The 25,572-nt window shown below is 38.9% G+C and overlaps 1 protein-coding gene across 6 annotated transcripts; it reads right to left on the reverse strand.

The window, feature by feature from the left end:
• Positions 1 to 5,804: 5,804 nt before the first annotated feature.
• On the reverse strand, positions 5,805 to 24,852 carry shoc2 (SHOC2 leucine rich repeat scaffold protein). 6 transcript variants are annotated; one of them, XR_004897163.1, is made up of 10 exons: positions 24,766 to 24,852; positions 18,441 to 19,504; positions 17,748 to 17,885; positions 17,510 to 17,640; positions 16,983 to 17,171; positions 15,517 to 15,639; positions 14,804 to 14,941; positions 12,009 to 12,126; positions 10,266 to 10,629; positions 5,805 to 10,211 (listed from the first exon to the last, which is right to left on the reverse strand). XR_004897163.1 is itself a non-coding variant. In XM_036000790.1 (10 exons), exons 3-10 carry the CDS (start codon positions 19,141 to 19,143, stop codon positions 10,421 to 10,423), a joined length of 1,749 nt encoding a protein of 582 aa, XP_035856683.1. In that variant the 5' UTR covers positions 19,144 to 19,504; positions 19,694 to 19,780; positions 24,766 to 24,785; the 3' UTR covers positions 5,805 to 10,420. The 6 variants fall into 6 exon arrangements, 5 of the variants coding, with proteins under 5 accessions (XP_035856683.1, XP_031145204.1, XP_031145206.1 ...); XM_036000790.1 differs by adding an exon at positions 19,694 to 19,780 and having other exon boundaries at positions 5,805 to 10,629; positions 24,766 to 24,785; XM_031289344.2 differs by having other exon boundaries at positions 5,805 to 10,629.
• Between the last annotated feature and the right edge of the window lie 720 nt (positions 24,853 to 25,572).

Raw genomic sequence — 25,572 nt, forward strand, 5'->3', positions numbered from 1 at the left:
CAAAGTGATCATGTAGTTGTCATGGCAGCCACAAACTGACCAAACAGAGTGTGTGTGTGTGTGTGTGTGTGTGTGTGTGTGTGTTTGTCATCATGGCAAAATGGGGTCCTGAAGACCCCTATTGTAGCGGGAACTATCACAGGGCCAGTTAAGTTATTTGCCAGGTGTTCATATGATATGTCGGCCTGTGGACAAATTTTGTCACTGCAATAGAGTCACAACCATGCAGGATGCAGTCACGAAACTCTTAGGTGTGTAGTTGAGATAAAAAAAAAGGCCAAGTTCAAAAATGGGTGTGGTCTGAGCAAGGCCCTGAAAGTAGTGGAGTAGAAAGTAGGGAAGGGGTCATTTCCCCCACCCATGCGTCAAGGCTGGTGTGATCCCATCGCAAGATGGTCTCTCTAGTCTTTTTCAATGGTTGGTTTCATTGAATGAAAGCTATATTAAAGCTTTAGTGCGTAACTTTTTGATATTAATGAACGTCCGCTACATTCAAGCTATTGCCAAATGAGTTGATCCAAAGCTAATTAAGACTATCAGCTCCACTCAACTCTCTCTGTATTTCTCACTCTGGCTATGTTCAGAAGATTGTGTTGTCCGGTGACTTTCCCGCGCAGAAGCTCGAGTGAAGATAATTACCTCTTTTGAAGAGCCCATCGTGTTTTTTTTAAAGCTCCGTGTCCTCCTTGCATACCAGCAACTGCGTGGAGGAGGGTTGGGGGCGCGATCACGAAAGGCTGTATCATGCGGACGCGCCGACAGTGTCAGTGACAGTGTCATTACTTAGGCCGGTTACACACTGGATGGGTCGCGCGAGCGTGTCAGCTGCGTGGCGTGTCCGTTTATATTTCGGCTCCCATGTTAACAGGTTAGAGCTTACACACCGCCTGCGTGACACGCACGTCTCAGGCGCGGCTCAAGCTGATGTAAATCGATTTTCTAATATTGCACCTGTCAATACAGAACGAAATATTCTGTAGCCTATTTTGCCGTCAATACTGCCGACGTTGTCTTTGCTGTAATCAAATCAGCAGCTATATGTTTATGTTTAACATGGTATTTCATTTTATCAATGGGAAACATACATGTGTACAGACAAGGCTAGCAGCAGCAGCAGCGGCGGGTCAGACACATTTCTGGTGTGTAAAGACAGAAAAATCCACGCAGCTGACACGCAACAGAAACGCCACGCTCACGCGACGCAGTCAGTGTGTGGCCGGCCTAAGAATTCTTCATGGGGGAGACAGAAACTACGCACCATAGCTTTAAATAAATATGAGATAAACCAGCAGTAAGCCAGACAATGTGTTTAAAAAAATGTTAAACAGAGAACGTAAAACTTGCTAAAAAAATAACAAGTAGCTTAATATTTACTGTTAAGTGTTACTAAATTCCTAAGAAATTTTGAGCACTAACATTTTAACTCATGAACAGGTTGAGTTTTATCACAACCATTAACAGTGGCAGCTATGATATTAAAGCAATGTTAACTGCTTTAGCTTGTTAGCAATATGGTTTTGAAATGACAACCATAAAAACTCACGCAACTAACAGTATTTCCCTTTTTTTTTATGGACGTTGTAAATTGATGGTTATTGTTGTGCGTCATTTCAGCAAATCAAAAAAATAAAATAAACAACATGTCTTCAGATTTCATCCATCAGGGGATTCAACAATTTCTAAACTCCCAGTATTCCTGGAACTGGAGCCCCTTCTTACCACAAAAGCTCTGACTCAGACTATTTTATTTTTCACTCTCTCTGGTAAATCACTCTAGGAAGGCTAGGAGAAAATTCCTGAGAAACTGTGGAAGAACGTGGTGTACTGTACACCCGTCGTTATCAGTCTGTGCTGAACGTGGTGTACACGACGTTTCATGTCCGCTGGATCAAAGTTTCAGTGCCATCTAAATCATGCTACTCTTACACACATTTTGGTCCTGTCATGATCCAACATAATATATTTCTAAAATGTCAAGGTGATTTGATAGTCTCTTCTGCAGGTGTTTATGCTGCTGATCTCTTTATTTGTGGATAAAGGATGTTCCCCAACTCCAGTCTGTTCCACAGTGATGCTCTATAGTTCTATTGTTTTGTACAACATTTTTTAAAGCATGTTACGCACTTTGAATAGTTAAATAATAGATTTATTTGAGCTGTACATAACCACATTTACTTTTATGTTTTTGGTCTGTCTGGCCTTAATTTCGTGTCTTTGATGTTACATCTACTCAGATGTTTTTATTCAATCTCTGTTCAATATTCAACACTGTCACACTGTAAGTATATGGCTTTTAAATTGATTACATGAATGATATAAATGAGCATTTTAAAAATCACCTTTTTAGATGGTGAGTACTTCCAATTTGTTAATGCTTTATTTTACAGGTCCTTACTATAAATACTTTTGAAGACGTTTCCTGGAAAGATCTATGCAATTTGGTACTAATTATAGGGAAAATAAGGCCATGTTCAATTGGTCCTTTTCCAATTAATTAATTCTAAACTGTCAGCTTTCGCCTTCTCTGACGTGAAAAGCAACATAGGGGTGGCTGAGCCGTAGTGGCGGCGGCTAGCACTGCTAGCTCCCCCGGCCAGTGCACAGGGCAGAGCGGGGGCGCCGGCGACCAGCCAGCCAGTGGGACGTGACGACAAAGGGAGGAAGAAACTGGGAGGGCCAACAGTTGCAAAGGTAGGGACTCTCATGCACTAACATGCACATGCGGCCAAACCGGCTACCCGAAACAAAGAACAAAAAAGCTTGGATTACAACACACACTGAAGTAAAGTGACTCCATTCTCTGCTCAGCACGCCATTACTCCACTATATCTTTACATCACAAATATTTGTTTACTGCTATATTAGTTTCGCTTTGCCAGACCTTCCTCCACAGCGCTGCAAAAGAGGGTCTGGGTAGTCCACACAGCATTTCCAGATGGGAGAAAAACGTGTGCTGGTTTATTGGCATTTCTTTAAACCAATCACAATCGTCATGGGCCGAGTAGGCCCACAGGACCTTTAAAGATGTGGAACTCAGTTTGGTATCAGTCTATGAGAAGTAGCTAAGCTATGTCCTAAGTGCGTGTTTTTGTTGTTAATGCTACATTCTTTTCTTTAAGATTAGTTTTTGGGCATTTTAGGACAGGTGAAGACATGAAAGGGGAGAGAGAGGGGGAAATGCAGGAGTCGAACCCGGGCCGCTGCGGCAAGGAGTAAACCTCTATATATGGGCGCCCGCTCTACCGGCTGAGTTATCTGGGCACCCGTAAATGCTACATTTAGTAAAGTTTACAAGTATGCAAATATTATTGTAATATATACAGCTTAATCTGCATTATATACGTGGTTGGTCGATAAAGACCCGAGGATTGTTAAACAGTTATATTGTAGCCTATATATTTGTGTTTGTATTTAATGTTTATTTCATATAAGTTTAACATGTTTATGTACTATGCACCGACCACCAAGGCAAATTCCTTGTGTTACTTACCTTGCAATAAATCATTTTCTGACTTCGGATTTCTTTCTGATGTTGAAAAAACAACAACCATAGGCCTATATTTAAGGGTTAAATGGAGTTTTTCTTTCAAGGAAATTCATTTCTCCTATAATGTCTCTTTCAGGAAACTTCCTGGGGCATTATTAGAAAATTACAACCAGTAAACTAAAGTATTAGCCTACCTCTAATTCTTATACTTCAAATGTCATTTCTTATCAGTGTAAGTGTGCATGGCTTTCCATTGGTTGTTGGTTGAGCACGATGTCACTCACACCTGTTACTGCGGAAATGGAAATGTATTCTCCCCTACTGATCAGAACAAGAAGATATGGATTTTCTAATAATCGACATGAATTTACACTTTGCAGAATATTCCCTAATGGATTATTTGACATTAACTTGCCCAGTAAGTATCTGAGAAATGTCTGAGAGGCTTGTTGATGAATATTCAAAGCCGCACCTGTGAGACCGTGCTCATATCACCCTGATAATCCCGTATTTCCAGGCTGGTAGGTACAATAACAGCTGTTTTGGGGTAAACAGCAATTTCTCGTGGCGCTTGTTGATGTATGGTGCTGACAAAGCGCAAGGATACAGTGACACCTGTCGTCTCCTACAAGAGCCCAGTCCCAGGAGGACGACGACGTGGGAAAAAAAAATATTTGCAGAGGTATGACAATTTAGAGGATGAGAAATTGGAGGTCAGTGCTCTCAGGGTCTATTTTCACTTACCTACCTTTGTTTTTACCTACAGGTGATTTCACTAAGAGCCCCTTTTGGCTATAAGGACGAGGACAAGCAGGTGGGGAAATGATTCCGCAGCAGCTCCACAGTTCAGTAAAACTAAAAAAAGATAACAGGCTTCATTTGCGTGACTTTCAAGTGGTGGTGTTATAATCTTCATACTCCTGTCATCTCATTTGCCCACCGGCAAAGTTCTCAGTTATAAGAGAAATGCAAGCAGCTGCGATCATTTTTATACTTTAATTCACCCGCAGTGGGCGGTGTTGCACTGGAGCAGAGACACACACCACAAGGATAAATATATATATATATATATATATATATATATATATATATATATATATATATATATATATATATATATATATAAAAATCAAATATACCCGTGGCTCACCATCTTTGATTACAGGATTATTGACAGATTGTGAAAAGGCATAGCTGTTTATGATCTGTGATCAGGTATGAAAAGAGAAGTGCAGATCAAACATAAACAAATGTTCTGGGAGACGATGCACCACAATGCAAATACTACCTCCGTGGTTTTGGTTATGACATTAGAATTATCAATCAAAATGATGACAAAAGTTGCATGTATATGTGAAAATGCTGCATATAAAATACAGCCAGACAGGATAGTGTAGCCTACTTCTACTTGTAGACTATAACTGAACATAAAAATAATGAATCATAACAATATTTCCGAGAGCAGTTGTAGAGAAGAGCAGCTTCAGCTCTGATGCAGTGCTAACACCTAAATAAGACAAACGTTTGAGTGAAGTCACTCACATGCTTCCAGTTACACACCCTGCCTGCACACCAACATGACAAACTCACATTTTTTAGGTTTGCTTTAATTTTCTGCTTCTGTATTTATTTTATTTCTGCAGGTTTTTGTTCTGACCCGTTCATGTAAAATAGATTCAGATATTAATACTTTTTGGGGGAGATGCCAGCCAGCCAGCCAGCCAGCCAGCCAGTGTAAACAGTGACAGTAGCATTGTGCACCTCAGCAACATGAAGACCTTTATGTTTCACACACTACAGAGGAAGTCCCTTTGGAATTTTGGCAATGAGGACGATTTGATGCAAAAGTGATGTAGCCTAAAAAATATTTTTTTACTGTTACATAGATAGATGTATCTATGTATTTCTTCTGTAATGGAAATGTAGAGACAGCAAGCTAAGAATTGCACTGTAACACCGAATCTGTTCTGAGAATTTTGACAAAAAGCTCTGATGATGATTTTTCATTCTGTCAGCAAATGTATTAAATAAGAATGACAAATCCAAAGACAAATAATCAACTAAATTAATAAAAAAATAAAATATTGGTTCACGTTTAAAAATCTGTTATTAAAATCTTTATATTTGAATATCAACTTAACAAATTTTAAATCTATCTCAAAACATTAATAGTCGTTGTGTACAGTACGTGTGTTGTTATGACAATTTTTTTTTACATTAAGAAAATAAGTTAACTGTTATTTGTATGTCAGTCAACTTGTCAATCTCATCGTTTGTGGGGTTTAGTGAAACTGAAATATAGATACGCAACACATCATAAATTTGTAAATATGTATCAGTTTATAACAGTTAAAAAGATGTATGTACATACAGAACATCACCAAACATGGTCATTTTCACTCAATTGCAAAGTAGAACTCTGCAACTAGTTGGTTTCAGGATAACTGTCTTACAATAGGGCGGCATTGATTAAGTTTGTCATTTACAACCAAGCACACACATTTTTTCTCCTTTTCATTTGCCAAATAATACTTAATAAAACAACAGAAGGATGCTTAGTAAAACAAATCGTGGTTGAATTGCTAGTCCAAATCCAAGTTCCTGCTGCCAACACACAGCTTTGTATGTACACAGGTAGAAACACCTCAGACTGGATCTTGGTCACTGTGGTTAGCAATGAAGACTCACATAGAGGTAGTCATGTCTGCATCTGCTCGCCCAGTCAAGACAACTGACCCAAAAACTTTGCTTTCAACATCTGTTCAATCTGTGGACCCAGATCCCTTCACTGACATTAAAGAAAGAAAAGAAGAAAAGTGATTATCTGTCTTTGTTGATTAAATCAAACGATCATAAAGGTTTTGCTTGGTGCACATAAGGCAGAAAAGTAAATGTATGGACATACTATAGGGGTTGTGGGTGTGTGCAGGTGGGATTTAGGTAAGAGAAAGAGCTGGTGGCTTCACATTAAAAGGGCCTTTCCACCAAAAGTGACTTGGTTTAATTACAAAAGCAGATTTTTACATAGATTTGTGCTCTCAAGATAGATAGTGTTCCTACAACATCGAGCTGAACTATCTAAAGTCATGTTTGTCTTTTCTGAAAACAGCTGCAACTTGATATAGATGTGGTAAAAAAAAAAGTCCCATCATTTTATTTCCCCTGATCTTGCAATCGTATTACTCAAACATGATATGACTAGTGAGAAAAACATGAAAAAGAAGAAAAAAAAACCCATTGTATTTCTGTGGAAAAAAAATCTCTGCCTTTGCAGAATAAAAATGCAAGTCAGTTTTGGTGGAATTCCCCTTTAATGCCAAAGACAAGTGAGACGCAAGCTAATGCACATCCACTTGGTAGCATAATGGCATTATCTTCCATTGCACTTTGTCTTTTTGTAAAACTCTCATCACATTACAGATTTTGTAATACTGAGTCTACCGTAACGTCAGATTACTGTACAGAGTAAAAGGAAAAATAAGACAGAAAGAAACTAGACCCAAATTTACATTGTAACGACCAGTTACTTGTCATCAAGTACAGTCAGTGGCCATAGACACAAGGAATAGCCAAACAAACACATAAAAAAGACCATTAAGGCTGTTTGTCAATGTAGATTAAGTAGGATAAGCATTGCCACACAATGCTTTGATACCCTTTGCAATATACAAAAAGGGAGCATTTGCAGATACACCAAATAGCCACTAAATCCAAGTCCTATGCAAAAAACGCACGATTCTGACCCAGACAAATCATGTCAAATATGTGTTCAACATGCTTGTTTCCTGTACAAAATAACCAGGCAAGAAAAAGACAAGTTGTATGATCCAGAATAAAAAGCAAAAAGAGCAAAATGACTTTGATTCTGCGATGCTCTCAACGGCCTAAAATCACAGACAATAGAAAAATAAACACCAATTGTACTCCCATTATTTTTGGATGCACCAGTATGCAATATGTCGTCATCATTTTTGATCCAACAAGTCACACCTCTCTGCGTTCCTCTCTAAATGCTCTCTGGTAAATTAGCCCAGTTCAGTTTGGGTCAGGCCTCCCATCATCCTCTGCGTCTTCATACACTAGCATCCTCAACCTTGCAAAATGGCACATGAAAAAAGTAAAAACATTGAGACTGAATGTAAAAATGGGTCACAGCACTCTCGCTGCATACCTAATGCACATCTCACTTTTGAGTACTTGTTGAAGGCATTTTTTCACACAATTGTTTACAGCTAAAAGTAAATACACAAAAAAAGAAACTTCCAAAGCTTTTATAGAAAACCCAGGAATGCAATGCCTCCGGTGTGTTGTTGAGCGTGAACACAGAAAGCCCTTTTTACATTTTTTGTGTTGTCTTTTTCCGACAGTCTTGTACTGTAACTGCGTTAAGCTCAAATATGCACCTTGTTGTGTTGTCTCATCGTTGTGTCCAAACGATTTGATCTGTGAGAAAACCACCGGGCCCGACGCCAGATCGAAAAGGTCAGTGGATCTGTCCCTCGTCAGGTTTTCGAGTGAAGTCTGTATCAGTGTTGGGAGTGGGTCGTTTCCCGCCTCCTTCCCTCCACGGCTCCCCCCCCTCTGTCTTGTACAGCATATGTTTCAGTCCAAAAGCAGCAACAGGTTCTGCTGGTAAATTAGAAGCAGCGGTACATCGTTCCCCATGACCCGGCCCCACCCCCGATGGTGAGCTGTGGCGCTCTCATCACACAGGCCTCCCGTGGTGGAGCGCGAACCACAGCCCACAAAAACACACCAAGCTGCTGCAAAAAAAATAAAATAGACCCATAGTTTCAATACATAACAGTATCATGATTGATTATAGAGCGGGGATGCAACACATTTCCAAAAAAAATAAAAATAATAAAGTGTTTGTTTGATTACCTTTTTGTTGGGATTTTTAATGTACTGTCACTTGAAATAATACTAACTGAATGTACATTTCATCATTTAGAAAAAAGAAAACACTTAATGTAAATCGATTTAAAATAAACAATGCCGTTCTGAACTGCAATAAGCCGTTTTGCTTGCAATGGCGAAAGAAGGATATAGGAATCTTAAAACATCTCAAAGCCACACAGACCCTTTTACAGTTCAAGAGAGCAAGTTCCTTTTTAAGATTGACAGGATAAAACTTCCTCAAAGAAAGTTACTAGTATATTCTGAGCCCGCTTAACTCAACATTTATATTTAATTGATACAAATTTACATAATAAACCAGTCGTTTAACAGATAAAATACTTTATGAAACAAAATGCCCCCATCCAAAAAACCAATGAGAGGCTACTGTGTGTTTTTTCCGTAATATAGAGGATGCCAATGTCTTCTTTTTTTATTTTAAAAGTGCATAAGAGCAGCAGCATTGCTGGGACAGTGTGGGACAAAAGAAGATATATAAAAGAAAAAGAAAAATTAAATTACAATTCTAAATCAAGGGAACATTTTCCCACCATGTAATTAAGATTCTTAGGAGACCCTGTCGAAAACAAGAAACTACAGAAATAAGGAAATTAATGAAAAAGGAAGTGTTACCTGTCAATGTTTAATTATCAAACCTTTTTTTGTAGCTCTAACACACTCTCCACTTGCTCCAGAGACCCAGATAATGTCTTTTTTTTTTTTTTTTTAAATGCGTGATATGTTGGTCAATTGTCAATTGAATGACAGCTATGCAGCCCAACACTGAAGAAAATATCAAACCAGTAAACATAACTAAAAATTGCACTCAAGGCAACAACCAGGATTTGAATAATATATAAAAGAAATCTCATCATTTATCCCATCACCTTTTTTCCAATACCTTTTTGTCACACAAAAGCAATATAGACGGGGGTCACGGCACCACCCGATTTGGAGAAAAGTCCAACTTGCTTCTTTTTTTTTTTTTTTTTTTTTTTAAAGCATGTATGATTGGCATTTCTCATATGTATACATTACTAGCTTAATGTTTAACAACTACTGCTGCTATTTGTTAAAAATATCTCCAATCACCCTATTTTACAACTGATATCACTTTCTTTAACAGATTAATGCAACAGCAAAAAAGAACACTAAAAAAAGGAAAAACTAAAGTCAAAACAGCAGTAATAAAAAAGAATTATTGAAATAATTTATATCTTTGTATTCTCATGGAAAATTTTGTTTAGAAATGAACCACTGGATCAGTCTAAACATAGGCACAGTTTTTAAAAATAAACATAAATGATAAAAAAAAATTATAAACACGCCATCATTAGACCTTTGTTCTCTATGGTCAAGAAGTAGTTAGCATAAGTTATCTTGAGCGAAGGTGATGTAAAAAAAAAAAAAAAAAAAAGTGAATATCAAAAGAAAATATAACAAGATGACAAAGTTAAAATTACGGCAGCAGCAGTAAATGTGAAGTTCCAAAGACTTTTTTTGTTTGTTTTTGCATACAGTTGTATCCTTGCTCACATAATAGATGCTTGTAATTACTGTAAATACATTGGCAATGGGAGCATGGTTTATATGGTTAAAAGACTTGCCACTTAGCTCACAGTTACTCAATATATATAACTTCATATATCTTCAGTTTTGGCAAAGATGGTAATATTTTCCTCTTGTATGATTCGGAATGAAAAATGAGTGGGGGTGGCTGGGGTCCTAAAATGACCGCGATGAACTCTGGAGTAACACAGAAATCAAGTCTCAGACGATTGACCTCGTTTCTGCCCAAGGATGGCAAAAGAAACATTTTTTTCTTCTTCTTCTTCTTCTCCTCCTCCTCCTCCTCCTCCTTCCTCCTCCTCCTCCTTCCTCCTCCTCCTCCTCCTTGTATTTGCCCCCAACACTGATTGTGGCCAGTCTGTTTTCTTTACAGTGTATGATACACATAATGGGGGCGGGCAGGCGAGAGGGTGCAGAGCAAGTGGAGGGTTTGGAGGTAAGGACTGGGATTGAGCTGCTCTTGGCTCAGACCATGGCACGGTATGGTCCCTGCATCTTGAGGAACTGGATGATGAAGGAGGGGCCTCCTGCGACAATCTGTGGCGGCAGGTGGCTGAGGGGACAGTTCTCGATGCTCATGATGGACAGCTTGCTGCACAGGGCCAGCTCGAATGGGAGGCTGTGCAGGTTGGGGTTGTCATTGAGGTACAGTTCCTCCAAGTTCTCCAGTGTACCTGAGGACAGACATCAGTTACTGTTAGTCGCGGCATGTACTGAAACTGATGCTGTCACCAAGGGAAAACGGGTCTGAAAACAACAACAACCTCCGAGTAATACAGGTCAATAAAGTATGATTTTCATGAATTAAAAAAGTGCTCATCGCCTCTCTTGATGCAATAATCCCGTTGTTATACCAATTTGAGCTGTGATTGTAAACATACGATTTGAGAAGGTTACAGTACAAATAGTAATATATCTTTTTTATTGATTATTATGCCATTTTTCTTGATTTATGTCAATTTGAAAAGAAATGTAGAAGAAAATGCTCAAACGCTCATGCACAATTTCTAAGACCCAAGGTGACGTCTCCAAATTGATCTGACCAAACCCCCAACGTATTTAATTTACTACCATATATGACAAAGAAAAGTAGAACATTCTCACAAGGTTTGGTATTTTTGCTCAACTGAAATAATAAATGATAATAAATAAATGATCAAAATAGTTGGTAGTTAGTAGGTCAACTAATCGTTTCAGCTCTAATAATACTGTATTACTATATTTATTTGTACCACCTCTGGAAAGACATGATATGGTTGAAACACTGTAGTGGTCCTTTTTTTACTATTAGTGGTGATGTTCATACATTATACTGTATAGTCATACTAAAAAATGATAGACATGTAGTCGTTTCTAATGGCAACCTAAATACCTCCAAGCCTTCTAAATATACACCCACCTTTAGCTTCTTCCTCCACTCATTTTAATCTCTAGCTTAACTCCTAAAATCAGCAGTCACCAGCCTAGCAATGCTAACCTAATCACTCGGGGGAAGAATCAGAGGCGGGACATGATGTTAAGCTCTTAAATCCTAATGGTTAAGTTTAGCTTTTATCAAGAAAACAATGCTACACTTTAAATAAAAAAAAACTACAACTAGTTTATAAAATTAGATTTTCAAAAAGTGCTACCAACTCCTTTAATATTGTTGATGACACAAACGAGTTTGTAGATTATGCTAAATATTAGAGTTTAGCTAACTTGTGTGTATGAACGTACAATGTGCAGGTCATGTACAGTCGTACATTGTCACTACAGAATAATGAGATGTAGTTTTTTTATTATTGTTTTACTCCGTTTTTGTGTTTAGTTTAATGGCGTGTTAGATGTAACATATGTTAAATGATAACGAAATGATGTGCCAAAATTTAAGATTGTGGTTTTCCCATTTTTTTTCCCCCCCACTCGTCTCCTAGACACACTTTTCACCCCCAGGATCAGCTCTGGTTCCCCACCATCACTGAAGGCCTTTGAGTAGTAAAGTAAAACCCTGAACAGATTAGATGAGCACGTTACTGATCTAAGCAGTTGGGGGTTTGAGGGAAGTACTTACCAATCTCCTCTGGAAGGTGTTGCAGCAGGTTCTCCCCCAAACCAAGATGAGTCAGGTTGGTGAGGTGGCCGATGCCTCTGGGTAACGTGGTCAGCTGATTATTTGTCAACACCAATTTCTAAAGGGTTGTTGAAATGAGAATTGCATTTACCAATCGCAAAGTATAATTACAATCAAACCATTTATAACCCAGTTATAACCAACACCATCGCCCTCACAGAGACCAAATGTGGAGGATTATCTAGTGGGTAGACAGCATGTTCAATAACCCGTTTCTAAAAAATGTAAAATTATGATTTGTATATAGCCAAGGATTAGCCTCTCAATGTTTTAGTTTGCTGGAATGACATTACATTAGTTTGAGTATCTTTGACCTATTACTGCACACCAGTTCACTCGTCCAACACCATCATTAAATTGTTATTAGTTTAATTAAATGAATGGCCGTTATAGGTCGACCAAAACATGCACCTCCAGATTCAGGAACGTTTTTTATTCCCATAAGCAATTTGCACATTAAATAAGAAAAAACAATACTTTCATCCACTCATGCTGCAATGCACCCACACTTTACATTACAATGTGCAATACAAGTAAATTATTTACCATTTTACTAAATTATTTTACTATGTTTTAATCCTTTTACCAACTTCACATTCTCTGCTCTATGTTCTTACCTTAATGCACTATAGAATTAATATCGTATGTACTTACAATTACAATAAAGTCAATTCTAATTCTGGTTCTTTCAACCCACTAACCAGGTTTGGATACTGTTTTAAAAACTGTGTTGATACCAATTGTGATTTTGCTTACTGATTTAGGTTCGTACTAGGTCCTGATTCTTATTACTGGGCCGTTATTAAGCCCAGTTCAGACCAAAGATTTGCGACGAGACTTAATTGAAACTTGCATGGCCCCGGTCTCCAATGGTCTGAAACCTTCTAGTTTACACCAACGCGACTAGACGAGATGGTGTATCATCTCCACAGCAACGACTCTCTTTACTTCCGTTCCAAGTTCCAGCTTTTCAGTTTTTTGTTTAGCTGGGTATAATTTGTAGCGTCTTAAAATATGAATTGGTGATAGTGATAGCGAGATACTTGCTACAGTTGCATTTCTAGTAGTGATCAAACGGTGAAAACTAGGGCTGCAACAACGAATCGATAAAATTCGATTATTAAAAAAGTTGGCAACAAATTTCATTATTGATTCGTTGTGTCGCGCGACACGCCACTCAGTCGCGGAGATAAAGCAATTGAGTTGAGTGCCGACCGGTGCGGAGCGAAAGAAAAGAAAAAAGAGCAGAGCGGGGGTAGAGGAAATACGGAGAGAGACCGGAGAGACCCTTAACGTTGTTAAGAGAAATCAGTACGACCTAAGTCATCCAATGTGTGGGAACATTTCACACTAAATAAACCGAAAACATGTTAATTGCAAGATAAGCAAAAGCGGCATGGCACGGTCACCACGGTGATGATTCAGCACCTAAAACGTAAACATGTTGGAGTCCTTGATGAGGAGGAAGGGAGTTCAACAGCAGGGTAAAGTCACTACAGAATCCTACTTTTGTTCCGTTTTGAAGTGAGGAACGTAACGTCTCTCCAGTGGTGCTGGTGTGGTGTTTACTCGTTATCCAGCATGACAAGCTAGCGTTAGCTCGTTAATAACCGTAGTAAAGCAGGACTAAAGACACGTTTTTATCGCCTGCCTTTTTTTGGCCCATTCATTTTCATCATGTTTTTATTCTGTGCTTTGTCCCATATCAGTTATTGTTGACGTATATATTTGTGCGTGTTGTACTTTTTAATTTAATTTTAAAGTTCTTTTATAGCACTTGGTCATCTTTAGCTGTGGTGTACAAATGAACTTAACTTGCACTTACTACAATGATGGTAATAATTTAATGAATAAGCTTCAAGTGAACGTGTGTGTGTGTGTGTGTGTGTGTGTGTGTTGTCTGCATCTTTGGGTTACTTACCTTTACACAACTATTAACTAAAACAACAAGTATGTATGTAAGTATGTATTGAGTTGATGTAAATTATTGCTTTTTTGTTTTGTTTTTTTTATCCGATTCATCGATTAATCGAAAAAATAATCGACAGATTCATCGATTATTAAAATAATCGTTAGTTGCAGCCCTAGTGAAAATGTCTCATTTCTCTGATTTACTGCTTTGTTCCAACGCCTCTCCTTCTCTACATTCACTTGCTCGCACTCGCTTCTTGAGACTCCGTCCAAAACTCTGCCATTTCATTCAGCTGACAGTTACTAAGTGACTTGACCAGCTAACTTCGCTATGAGTTGATAGGCTGTTGAAACAGGTGAGGTCCCTTACATTCTAAAACCAGCCACTGGCGACTTGACAAGCGGAGTCGCAGGTGATTATCAGCTGGCTTGAGTTGAGCTAAAACTGGCCAGTTCAGACCCCTGCAACTTCTAAAACTGAGCTTCAGAGCAAGAAAATAAGTATATTAAAAGCAAAAATCCATCTTTATTTACAGCAACATTTGAGGCATGCATTGCCATCTGTTGCAGTGTGGGATACTACCACAGTCGCCGAAATCTTAATTTAAAAAAAAAAAAAAAAAAATCCTTTTACAGGGCCCTCAGCCGTGAACTGAAAATGAGCCTTACCAAATGCATCTAAAAGAAAGAAGCAGCAGCTTAGATTCTAATAGTTATTTTTACCCATAGCAACAGATACAATCCAGATACTACAAAATTCTGTAAAAGTCATTAACAAAGAGCCTCAAGTATAATGGCGAGAACTGCATTTCTGGAAAACGTACCTGTAAATCTTTAAGATACGCAATTTCATTAGGTAGAGATTCCAACTTGTTTTCCTCTAAGTCAAGTTCCCGTAGCTTTCTCAAATTCCCAATACCATGCGGTAACTTCTTGAGAAGATTATTGGACAATATTAACACCTGTGGAGATAATGGAAAAGAAAACAGGTCTAAAGTGACAGTCTTGCATCATGGCACAAGCAATTAAGCAATCAGTCTTGACACAGAATCAACACATCTTTCTTAAATGATGTCAAATAACCAATGAAGACATTGGTAATTTTTTGATTCAAGTCAAACCATGAAAATTAAAAAACAAAAAAAGGTATACTACTCACACTGCACTGCTCTACTAATATTCATGTTTAGTGTTACTTTATACTTTTACTTTTATTTGCAGCCAAAACTTAGGTTACTACAGTTTTTGTAGTGTCTGTGCAGTAGTTATTTCTTTAACCAAACCCAAAACTTAATACCGTGACTAAGAATTGCTAAGTAAAGTCCTATGGCTATCTATGTTTGTTACACAAGCCATTTGCCTCAACGATACACTCCCAAGATAAGGGTTGTAATGTCTGGCTCCAACTCCTTTATTCCTAATTACTGGTTGCACAAAATCTACAATTTATGTAATGGTACCTTCCACTTCTTCAATAAATTCACTGGGTACTGCAATGGCAAGCTTAATTACTACTATGTGTGAATGCAAGACTTACCTCCAGAGAGACTAAACCACAGACATCCTCTGGGATCTTTGTCAGCTGATTGGTGGCCAGGTTAAGCTCGACCATGCTAGTCCATGTGCCAAAGTCCAATGGCAGAGATGTTAACTGGTTGTCCTGAAGAAGACAATGGCATACCTTTATTAGCAAAATAACAATTCACAGGACAAGGACAATGCTGTTCAGAAGGCTGAGTAAACTAGTGCACTGTGCCAGTGTTACATGGCACCAGGAAAAAAATGTCAAACTACATCCAGTATGGACATACACCAGGTAACAAGTTAAAGGTTTTGAATGGCTGTGCATGCCTGGCTTAAGGCCAGTACAGTTGAGATAAATACTGTATAAGCAAATAGGCATTTTTTTCGATGCAGTTCCACTCTACGGTGTTGAATTAAAGTGGCACTGGCATTTAACACACAGCATGAGATGTAATACTACATGTAAATGCAGTATTTTATTTCAGGATTTCCTGCACTACTTCTTCTCACAATGACGAACAGATTCTCACCCTGGCATCAAAAATAGACACTCTAAAAAGTATGTACAACCTGGCTTCTTTAAAATAATGAAAGATGGGTAACACTTTACTTGAAGTTTTCTATATGAGTGACATGACACTGTCACGAACACATGACGCTGTCATGACAGTCATGAAACATGAACCCTAACTAACTTGTCATGACAAAACCGAATGACACTTACTAAAAAAAGCATTATGTCATAAATGTTTATGACTTGTTTATGTTTGTTGAGACACTCTTATGTAGAAAACTTCAAGTAAAGTGTAACCGAAAGATGCATCATTAAATCTGCTTTAATTGTACAATTATACACACCTTTACAGTACCAGCTCAGTTGTATTATAAATTATCCAAGTCAACAGTACACAATGCTGAAGACCTACATGACAGTGGATTTACCATCTGAAATTTACATTCCTTACTACGTACGTTTAAGATTTAAAAACTTCTATATTACTTATGTGAGTGTATATGTTTTGTTTCTGACACTCAGGTATAATTCAATCTCACATGTTTTCACAGGCCTTTTTTTTTTTTATTGAAGATATGTTTACATGTCGCAGCAGGAAATTCACAGGTGTATATAAAATAATTACAATGGCTGAATTTAGCTGCTTCAGTTTCAGGGTCCTGGCATGCTGACTCACTGCCATGGCTTACTGGGACACTTGAATAGAACAGAGCCATCATTAATGTTATTAATAACACCTGTGTTTTTGTATTATGAAAAGTCAAAATGTGTGCTGTCTAGTCATCAAAGACTTTGCTATCTCATGATGCCGTGATCACACCTGACTTTGGCAAAAATAAAAGTTTCAAGCAGACAAAATTAAGAAGGTATTGATTCATGATTGTTTCTACATTGTTTAGAAATTTTAAAGAAAGCTGACTTAAGAATTTATCTCGATCATTTTACAAACAAGCATGCATATATACCTTCATGTTAAGCTTGCTTAACACTTTGGCTCTGGAGAAGATACCAAAGGGGATCTTATTGATGCGGTTGTGCTCCATGTTGAGGGAGTAGATGGTGGAGAACTGGGATGGTCCACCCACAGGGTACGACTGGAAGCAGTTCCTCGCCAGTGTTAGACTGGTCAGGTTAACCAAACTTGACAGTAGGCCCTGGTCAAGCACAGCAACAGACACGACGGAACCGTATGAAAAGGACAGGACTTTATCACTACAGGCTGTGATTTTTACTCCGGGTGCACGAGTGGACCTCAGTTATACACAAGAATTTAAGATGATTAGCTCTATGCAAAAAAACAGTTATTATAGACTCTTGGGGCTCCAACATGAATGTGTTGTTTGTCAATTTGTTTTTGCATTTACAAGAGCATTGCAGGAAACAGTTGATGTTAGTGTAATACAAATTAAGACTGCAAGTGATGAGTATTATTATTTTTTGTTATTATGTAGCAATGATATTTAAATGACATTCTATTTTTGGTTCCACGTACCTCTGGTAACACCGAAATGTTGTTGTTTTCGAGATTTAGCTCCTCCAGTTCTCGACATGTGGCTAATGATCTGGGGATGGCTGACAATCTATTGTATCGTAGACCTAAACGATTTATGCTTGCCAGGTTGCCTACAATGACAAAAAAACATATCTAAGTAAACTTTTATTTTACCTTAACATTGATCAAATCATTATGCAATAACGTTGGTTTTGAGTCGTAAAATACACTTAATTACCTATAGTCTCTGGGAGGTCCAAGAGCTCATTGTGCTGCAAGTCGAGGTTGGTTATCTGTGTGCAATTCCCAATCTCCTTCGGTAGGTGTTCCAACTGGTTATGGGCAACATCCAGAGTTATGAGGTTGCATAGCTCCCCTGCAAAAAGATGCACACCAAATTCAGATATTTAGCTAAAGATGAAAGCACTTTCATTAACCCACCTGCTGTACTGAAGACATCCATTCATTCATTTACCTCATTCTTCACAAAGTCAGAATGCCATTGGTGCATAGCTTACAAAAACTAACCAAGTGTTGTAGCCACTACTCTCTCTTACAGTACAATAAGACACTAATTGTACGGGATACAATGAGCAGCTGGATTCATCACTTCAACATTCAATAATTTGTTTGTGGTTTTTAACAGTAAGATATGTATTACTGCTGGAGCTGAAGAAGGGTGTGTACTCAATACCCATTAGTGCTAGGGCCCAGCATAGTATAAGAATGTTTTACTGAACCGAATAAGATGTGCAAAATGCATTATGAGCACAAGATAAGCTGCACTGGAAATGAACACAAGCTGACTGCTATTAACCCATTGGTAACCGACTACCTCCCACAATTATTTGATTTCTCATGGCCACTAGGCAAAAAAAAAAACTTGCCTTAATTAGAGGAAATTATCCGGTCTTTACACATTTTTGCTCACCTATCTCTGCGGGCAGCTGTTTAATTTTGTTCTCACGAATGCTGAGCATAGTGAGCTTGGATAGGTTTCGGATGTCCTTCTCCACAGTTGTAATGCGGTTGAAGCGCAGGTACAGCGTGGTCAGAGATGTCAGCCGGTAGACAACAGCCGGTATCTCTCTCAGCTTGTTGTGCCGGAGGTCGAGCATTCGAAGCTTCTTAAGGGAGTCCAGGGAGTCAGGCAAGCTGGTCAGGGAGTTCTCACTCAGGGCCAAAGTGATCAGGCCTGATAGGCAACCCACCTCCGCCGGCAGGCTCTGCAGCTTGTTGCTGTATAAGTAAAGTTCAGCCAGCTGCGTCAACTCCTTAATGGAGGTGGGCAGCATGTGAATGGACCTTTTAGATAGGTCCAGTCTCATTGAGTTCTCCTCCCGACACTTGTTGAGCTCTTTGATCACCTCGGCATTACTGGACTTCTTGCGCGTACCTGGTGCCGGGTTTGGCCGCTTTATCGTATTGTCAACAGAGAAGGCAACACCCGGTGTTGAGCTGCTGGTGTCCTTCTTTCCTTCTTTGGCATCTTTCCCTTTGGTCTTCGTTTCTTTGCCACCATCCTTTACTAAGCCGGCTAGAGCCTTGGCCTCCTTTTCCCTTTCTTTCCCGGCTGGACCACCTTTGGGGTCCTTTTCTTTCGGGTCTTTTTCTTTGCCTAAAGTACTACTCATGTCGACGTTATCGGGCCTCCTGTAAAGTTGCTCATGGGAGTCTCTCTTGTCAGGTTACTTATTCGGGAAAAAAGAGACACAGATAGCCAAGGAGGCTTTTAAAGAAAACATCCCTATACAGGCCCACACATTTTTTTTTATGATCCTTGAAATAAAGGCCTTGTGATCCAAAGGTTTTTGGGATACTTTTGATACTTTGTTAAAATGCCATGGGAGAAAAAATCCTTTTAAGTAGCTGGACTGTGGCACCCATAGGCCACATGCTTAAGTGTTTGAACTGCATACAATCCCAGGACCTTCGGATATAAGTTCAGGCTGCAAAGGTCATCAAGTTTGTTTCTTTTAATCCCTCGAAGATTTGCTGTTGAGAAAAGAGAAATACATTTTGTTTACATTTACAATTTCATTTTCACACTTTCACACAATGTGTTCCTAACGCTCATCCTTTTTGTTTTCTGCCAATTTACAGAGAGAAACAAAATCTGTTCCAAAAGGAACAAAACTAATTTTCATCTGGATTTTCTGTCCTCATGCATCCAAAAACTGTTACGTTTTCTACTCAAAGATGACACTGCTCGCCACAATTTATAGTAAACAGGGTCTTCTCGTGGGGGACACAGATCAGAATATGCTCCTACTGTTGGAGAGTGAGGAGGAAATTTAGAAGAAAATGTGAATAAACTGCCTATGCTGCATCAGATTCCCTCAAATAAACACTGATTGATAAACAGTGACAGCGGCATTTTGCAGGTGAACCACTAAGGCTGGGTACCGAATTCAATACAAAAAAATTACTTTTTTACTCATTAGTATCAAAGTAAATAATGAGCGTCGGCGAGCCAATAGGCCCACAGCACGCTGCTACCAAGATCTAATAAAGTTTTCTGATTGGTTGTCTTAGAGAGGTTACACACCAACCAGACGGCCGACCGTCGGCAGAAAAGGCAGTCGGACTGATCAGTCAGGTCCCCGAGGTAAAAAAAATTGCCTCAAAACACACTGAGGCGACGCCGACTTGAGCGTACGCTCTGTGCGTGCGCGAAACGTAATACGTCTCCATAAAAGCAGGCGGTGCTTCTCTGTATTGTTTCCCAGAAAATGAAAACCGGCATCTGATTGGACGAACGCGTCACGTGGGTCTTTTTTTTCCGGAAATTCACAGCCAGACTGTCATGGCGGCTTGTTCAGATGATACAAGCCGCCACGTACGATCTCATATTGTACAAAAATAGTTCACCGAAACGTGTTTCTGAAAACATTTTAAGCGAGAAAAAGGCCGTGCAGTTGCTGAATCTTCATTTCAAATCGACAAAGGTCCGTTTAAAAGATTTTCGTCAGATTTTGAGAGGCTCATCCGCTCGCCATTTCCGGGTGAGTCCCGACTGCCCTGTCTCCGACTGAACATGTCAGGTCGGCCCAAATGAAGGCCGACAGCTCCTCCGACGGGCGACGGCACGGAACACACCGAACAGACTTGAGTCACTGACCTCGTCAGACTGTCCGACGGCCGATAATCGGCTCTGTCTGTCAGCGCCTTTACGTTACACGTCGCAGAGACACGCAGGGAAAACTCTACCTTACACACAGAGACAGCTCACGTAGCAGGAACTGACAAATAAATAAAAAGATTTGTGCTGTAATGTTGTCATTTTTTGTAAAATTGGTATCGAAAAGTGGCCGGGTTGGACAGTGGGTAGAGCAGGCGCACATATACTGAGAGGTTTATGCCTCGACACAGAGTTGCAGGGTGACGATTTCCTGCATGTCTTCCCCCTCTCTCTCCCCTTTCTCACCTAGCTGTCCTGTCAAAATAAAGGCAGAAAAGCGCAAAAAAAGCATCTTAAAAAAAAAAAAAAAAAGGTATCGAAAAAAGTATTGTTTAGGAATCAGTATTGAAGTCACGGTATTGGTATTGAACATTTTTGAACGATACCCAGCCCTGTGAACCACACCTCTAAAGAACCGCTTAGTTAGTTAGTGGAAAACTTTTTCATGCCATAAAAAAAAAAAAGAAGAGTCTAAAAGAGAGGCTTTCCAAGCTGTCCTGCCACAACAAATCCACACCGACACTCCTCTCTCAACAGATATTATGCGACATGGGACACTATAATAATAAATATTAGAACAAAGAAATATTACAAATATTAACTATCATTTAAACTAATTTTAAGTTGGGTCTGCTGTGAGCTAAGGGTGCAATGTAAGTTCCATTATGTAGAAAGAAATACACAAATAGGCCTACATTAAAAGGAGCCCAAATACCCTGACAATATTCTTCCATATTTATAAAAGGCATGAAAATCTGTTCAATGTACTGAGCATAACCATAACCTCACACGAACTTACTCCTACTAATGGCCCAGCGGGTGTTGACAATACTGTAAGTCTACGGCCCCACCTAAACATGCATTCAGCTATTTAGCCTTCTTCTATGAAGCCTATAACGCAACAATCATATTGAATATTAACATCTCAAAGACACCAAGACAAAACTCTCAACTCTCTGGATCTTACATGACAAACTGAGCCAAAATGTCTCTGGAGGCATGTCTCTGTTTAGTCTCTGTTGCTGTTGTTCCTCTGTGACTGTGTAAAGCTCTCCTGCACTAGTACAAGCTAAGCTGTGGCAAAAAGAGAGGCAGGTTTGGCTCAGGATCAGAGATAAGTAAAAAGGTTAGGACTGCTGAGAGTAATCTTTAGAAGTGGCCTTCAAAGCATGAAGTCCCCACAACAACAGGTAATATGACCTTTATGGTAAAAGCAATAGCAGCACTCCTAATATGACAGAATGCTTGACAGTGTGTTCGGTAAATAAAAAAGGGATCCATTACTCTTTCAGACAATCATAAATAAGAGGGTGAATCACTATTATTGTAGAAAATAATTAACATAAAATGAGAATAACCAGACCAGCCCAACTGCTGGGGCTATCCAACCCAAACTGCAAGCAACTTCCTTTTATGGTTGTACTCTCTATGTCCCTGCCCTGGTACATCATATGGTTTATAACAAGCCACATGTAAACATTATCTATATAAAGTCATCTCTCTATTTAAAGACTTGATGTTTTCTGCTTAAACCTTAAAACAAAGACCAAACAAGACCAAAAAAAAAAAGTGTACCATTCAATTCAGAAAGGTCATATCCTAGTTAATTTTACTAATTGTAATGATGTTTATGACTATCGTATCAATTTTTGGTAAAGAAATCAAGCTTAGTAACCCATGCAGGAACTCTTGTTTATGGCTTGGCCAGGTCATGAGAACAAAATATTAACCAAACCAAAGCAGGCATACATATTTAGGGGAGTGCGCACTTGTTTTGCATGAATGTAATGACTGAATAGCCTAAACAGTCTGAACATAAGGGAGGGGTAGAAATGTAAACAACCCGTTAGCTGTGCAGAAAACAGCAGAATCACTAGATGGTCATTGGCCATACAATTAAATGTTTTTTGATCAGAAAACTGCCCTATTGATGGATGCTCGGAATCGGTTTAATGCCTTAACATCGGCCATCACAACAGCCTAGTATCCAGGTGTGGAGGAATCTTTTTTTTTTTTTTTTTTTAAACGTCCTGGTTGTATGTTGACCAGAACCATTGGACAATGTCAATTCAACAGGCAAGTGCTAGGACAAGACTTGCAAGAATGTAATGAGTTCCATTAAGTTAATACTACTCATTTAGTAGAAATACATATGAGGTTCAACTCATATATAGCTTCAGAGAAAAGCTAATGCATGTACTTCCAACACAACACCACCATAAAGAGCTACTACACACTTGTAATTCATGGCACTTGCAACCCACATAGAGACTAATGAAGTTTCCATTAAGGATACTTTGGGCCTATCTTACAATGCTAGTGCATTTAGGCCTAAGCAGTACTGTCTACTGTTCTCGTGCTTTTGGGTGTTCATTTCAATGCCTTTTTGATTAAATAAGAAATGCACCATTTTAAGGCAACACAGAATACAATAAAGCAAATGTAACAAACTGAAGTTATATGATATGACAAAATGCACTACCGATTCGGATTCAGGAAATATCTAAGACCCAGATCCTGTGTTACTGCTTGACAGTGAGCTACTACCGAAATATAAGAAATTACAAACCAGGAATAACCTGGTCTGTCAGTGAAAATGGTTATCCGTGTAATATTGAGGTGAATAGCAAACCAGGAGGTGAGGTGGCAGCTATCAGCTACTGCTACTACACAGCACTCCACAGGACGCAGCTAGCTTGATGGCTACATGTGCCAATGACAAATCCTTGGAAACAGATTACTGATAAAACGGTAACAGTTCGCGATGTCAAATCGCATTTTGAAATTAATTAATTTACATAATATGGACACCTAAGGAAAAAACACTAGGGTTGGTACCACTGTTTGATCATCACAATCAGAATATGATTTATTGCCAAGTACCTTAACACTTACAAGGAATTTGCCTTGGGGATTGGTGCATACAGAAACGTATTAAAAGGAAATAAACAATAAAGCAAAGTACTGCACGAGAAAATAACATAAATATAGAATATTACAACAACAAATAGATAAAAGACACGATAACCTTACAAATATGTGCAATATAACTGCTTTACAATAAGAAAAAGAAGGCTGCCAGGTGTTGTGCAGGATGTGCAAAAACGTTGAGGGAACGTGCAAAAGTTCAGGATATATGTGTAATACTGTGACATTATAATACCTTGACGCCAACAGTAACGCTAAATGTTACGTTTTGGTTGTTAACCTAACATCAACTCACGTAGGCTAAACATATCTAATGTTAGCTAAACCAGCATTGAAAGTGACTGGGAGAAAATATCTACAATACATAGATCTTGTGACCAATCTTTAAAAAGATGGAAAATTCACTGGCTAAGCCTACTAAAAGAACTGACAACAAGGCAGGAAATAAAAGCAGCTAAGCTAAACGTCAACAGCGAACGTCAGTTGTGCCAGACTGCTAACGTCAGCTAGCGAGCCCGCCAGCTAACAGTATTTTAGCAAGAGATATTGTGAGTCAAACGAAGCAAAGTAACAGTACGGCCAACGTGAAATAATAAAAAGAACGTCTATTACTACGCGTATAGGACGGTGCAAAGGGTGTGGAGGCTTTCCCTGGCATACTTACCAACATCCAGCTGTTAGCTTTCTCTCAAGCAGAGCTACCTATATGTAGGCCCGAGCAGAGCGGCTGTCGGACGCGGACCGACCCGTCCGCCGTGAGTTCGACCGAGAGGGGAAATCTCTGCTGCAGCCAGCTAAGCGGGCAGCAGACACCCAAAGAGAACAGCCGGTGGAGGCAGCTGATATCTCAGCAGAGCGGCCACTTAATTAAAGCACACAAGGTGCGAACTAACTGTAACACAGTGTACAAGACCCGTCCTTGTATTGAATATTAGCCGAGGAAAAAAAGAAAACACTCTGAAAAACAGCGGCCATTCCGAAGCTGAACAAAAGAGTGCGTTCGTACTCACCACCGCAAAATTACACTTTAATGTTTCACACGCCGTAACAAGAGGCTGACACGTGTATTATCTTTGGAGTGATGCGTTATCGTGCTGTGGGGGTGAAACATCCACTGTTAATGAGATAATATAGCTAACTGTTTTACCTTCAGAGGTGTGACTCCGCCATCCTTGCTGCTTCCTCCTCTTTTCCTACACTGCTGCTCTCCGCTCCCCTCCCTCCCCTGCCACCAAACTGCGTCATTCGCACGCCTAACCAATGTTATCACGAGACTTTGAAATACAATCAAATATTCCATATTAGTCTTAATTTACATGTACAGAAGTATAGTGTACATCTTGAAGTAAATAATGTTTAAGTTTTGTATGAAATAGTAGTAGTAGTAATAATAATAATAATAATAATAATAAAAATCATAATAATTAATAATAATAATCCACTACAAGTAAAAGTCATGCATTCAGTTTTTTTTTATTATTATTTAAAGACTCCCTACAGATATGACAGACAAGACAGAATCTGCTTGGAATAAGAAATTCCAGTTACCTTGTTAAAAAAATCTTACATCTGCCCATCCCTAATTAAAAAAATCCAGAATATATGAATATGTAAATATGTTTCATTTTCATTTCAAAATTGGAACTGCTGGACACAAAACTCCATTCTCAGTGTATGTGTCTAGGGGTTTCAAGTTTCCTCATCACTTGGGTAAATTTAATATTTCACCACGATTGGCTTCCATTGGCGGAAATATGCATATTGAGATAAAGTCATTATTTTAAAACGTTTCTCATTATTTTGAGATAATAAGTCATTATTTTGAGAAACTTTCTAATTCTAATGACTTACATGATCTTTTTTTTTTCATCACATTGGCAGAAATGGGCTTCCACGGTCGTAACTAGTAAATGTAGCTGTCAAATAAATATATAGGAGTACAATATTTCCCTCT

Source organism: Sander lucioperca, chromosome 4, assembly GCF_008315115.2.
Source record: "Sander lucioperca isolate FBNREF2018 chromosome 4, SLUC_FBN_1.2, whole genome shotgun sequence".
Classification (NCBI taxonomy): domain Eukaryota; kingdom Metazoa; phylum Chordata; class Actinopteri; order Perciformes; family Percidae; genus Sander; species Sander lucioperca.

Coding starts and splice junctions, on each gene's coding strand:
- shoc2 (XM_031289344.2), bottom strand. CDS start 19,143: ATGAGTAGTACTTTAGGCAAAGAAAAAGACCCGAAAGAAAAGGACCCC. Junction 17,172..17,509: donor ACATTTCGGTGTTACCAGAG/GTACGTGGAACC, acceptor GTGCTTGACCAG/GGCCTACTGTCAAGTTTGGT. Junction 10,630..12,008: donor ACACCTTCCAGAGGAGATTG/GTAAGTACTTCC, acceptor GTCTGTCCTCAG/GTACACTGGAGAACTTGGAG.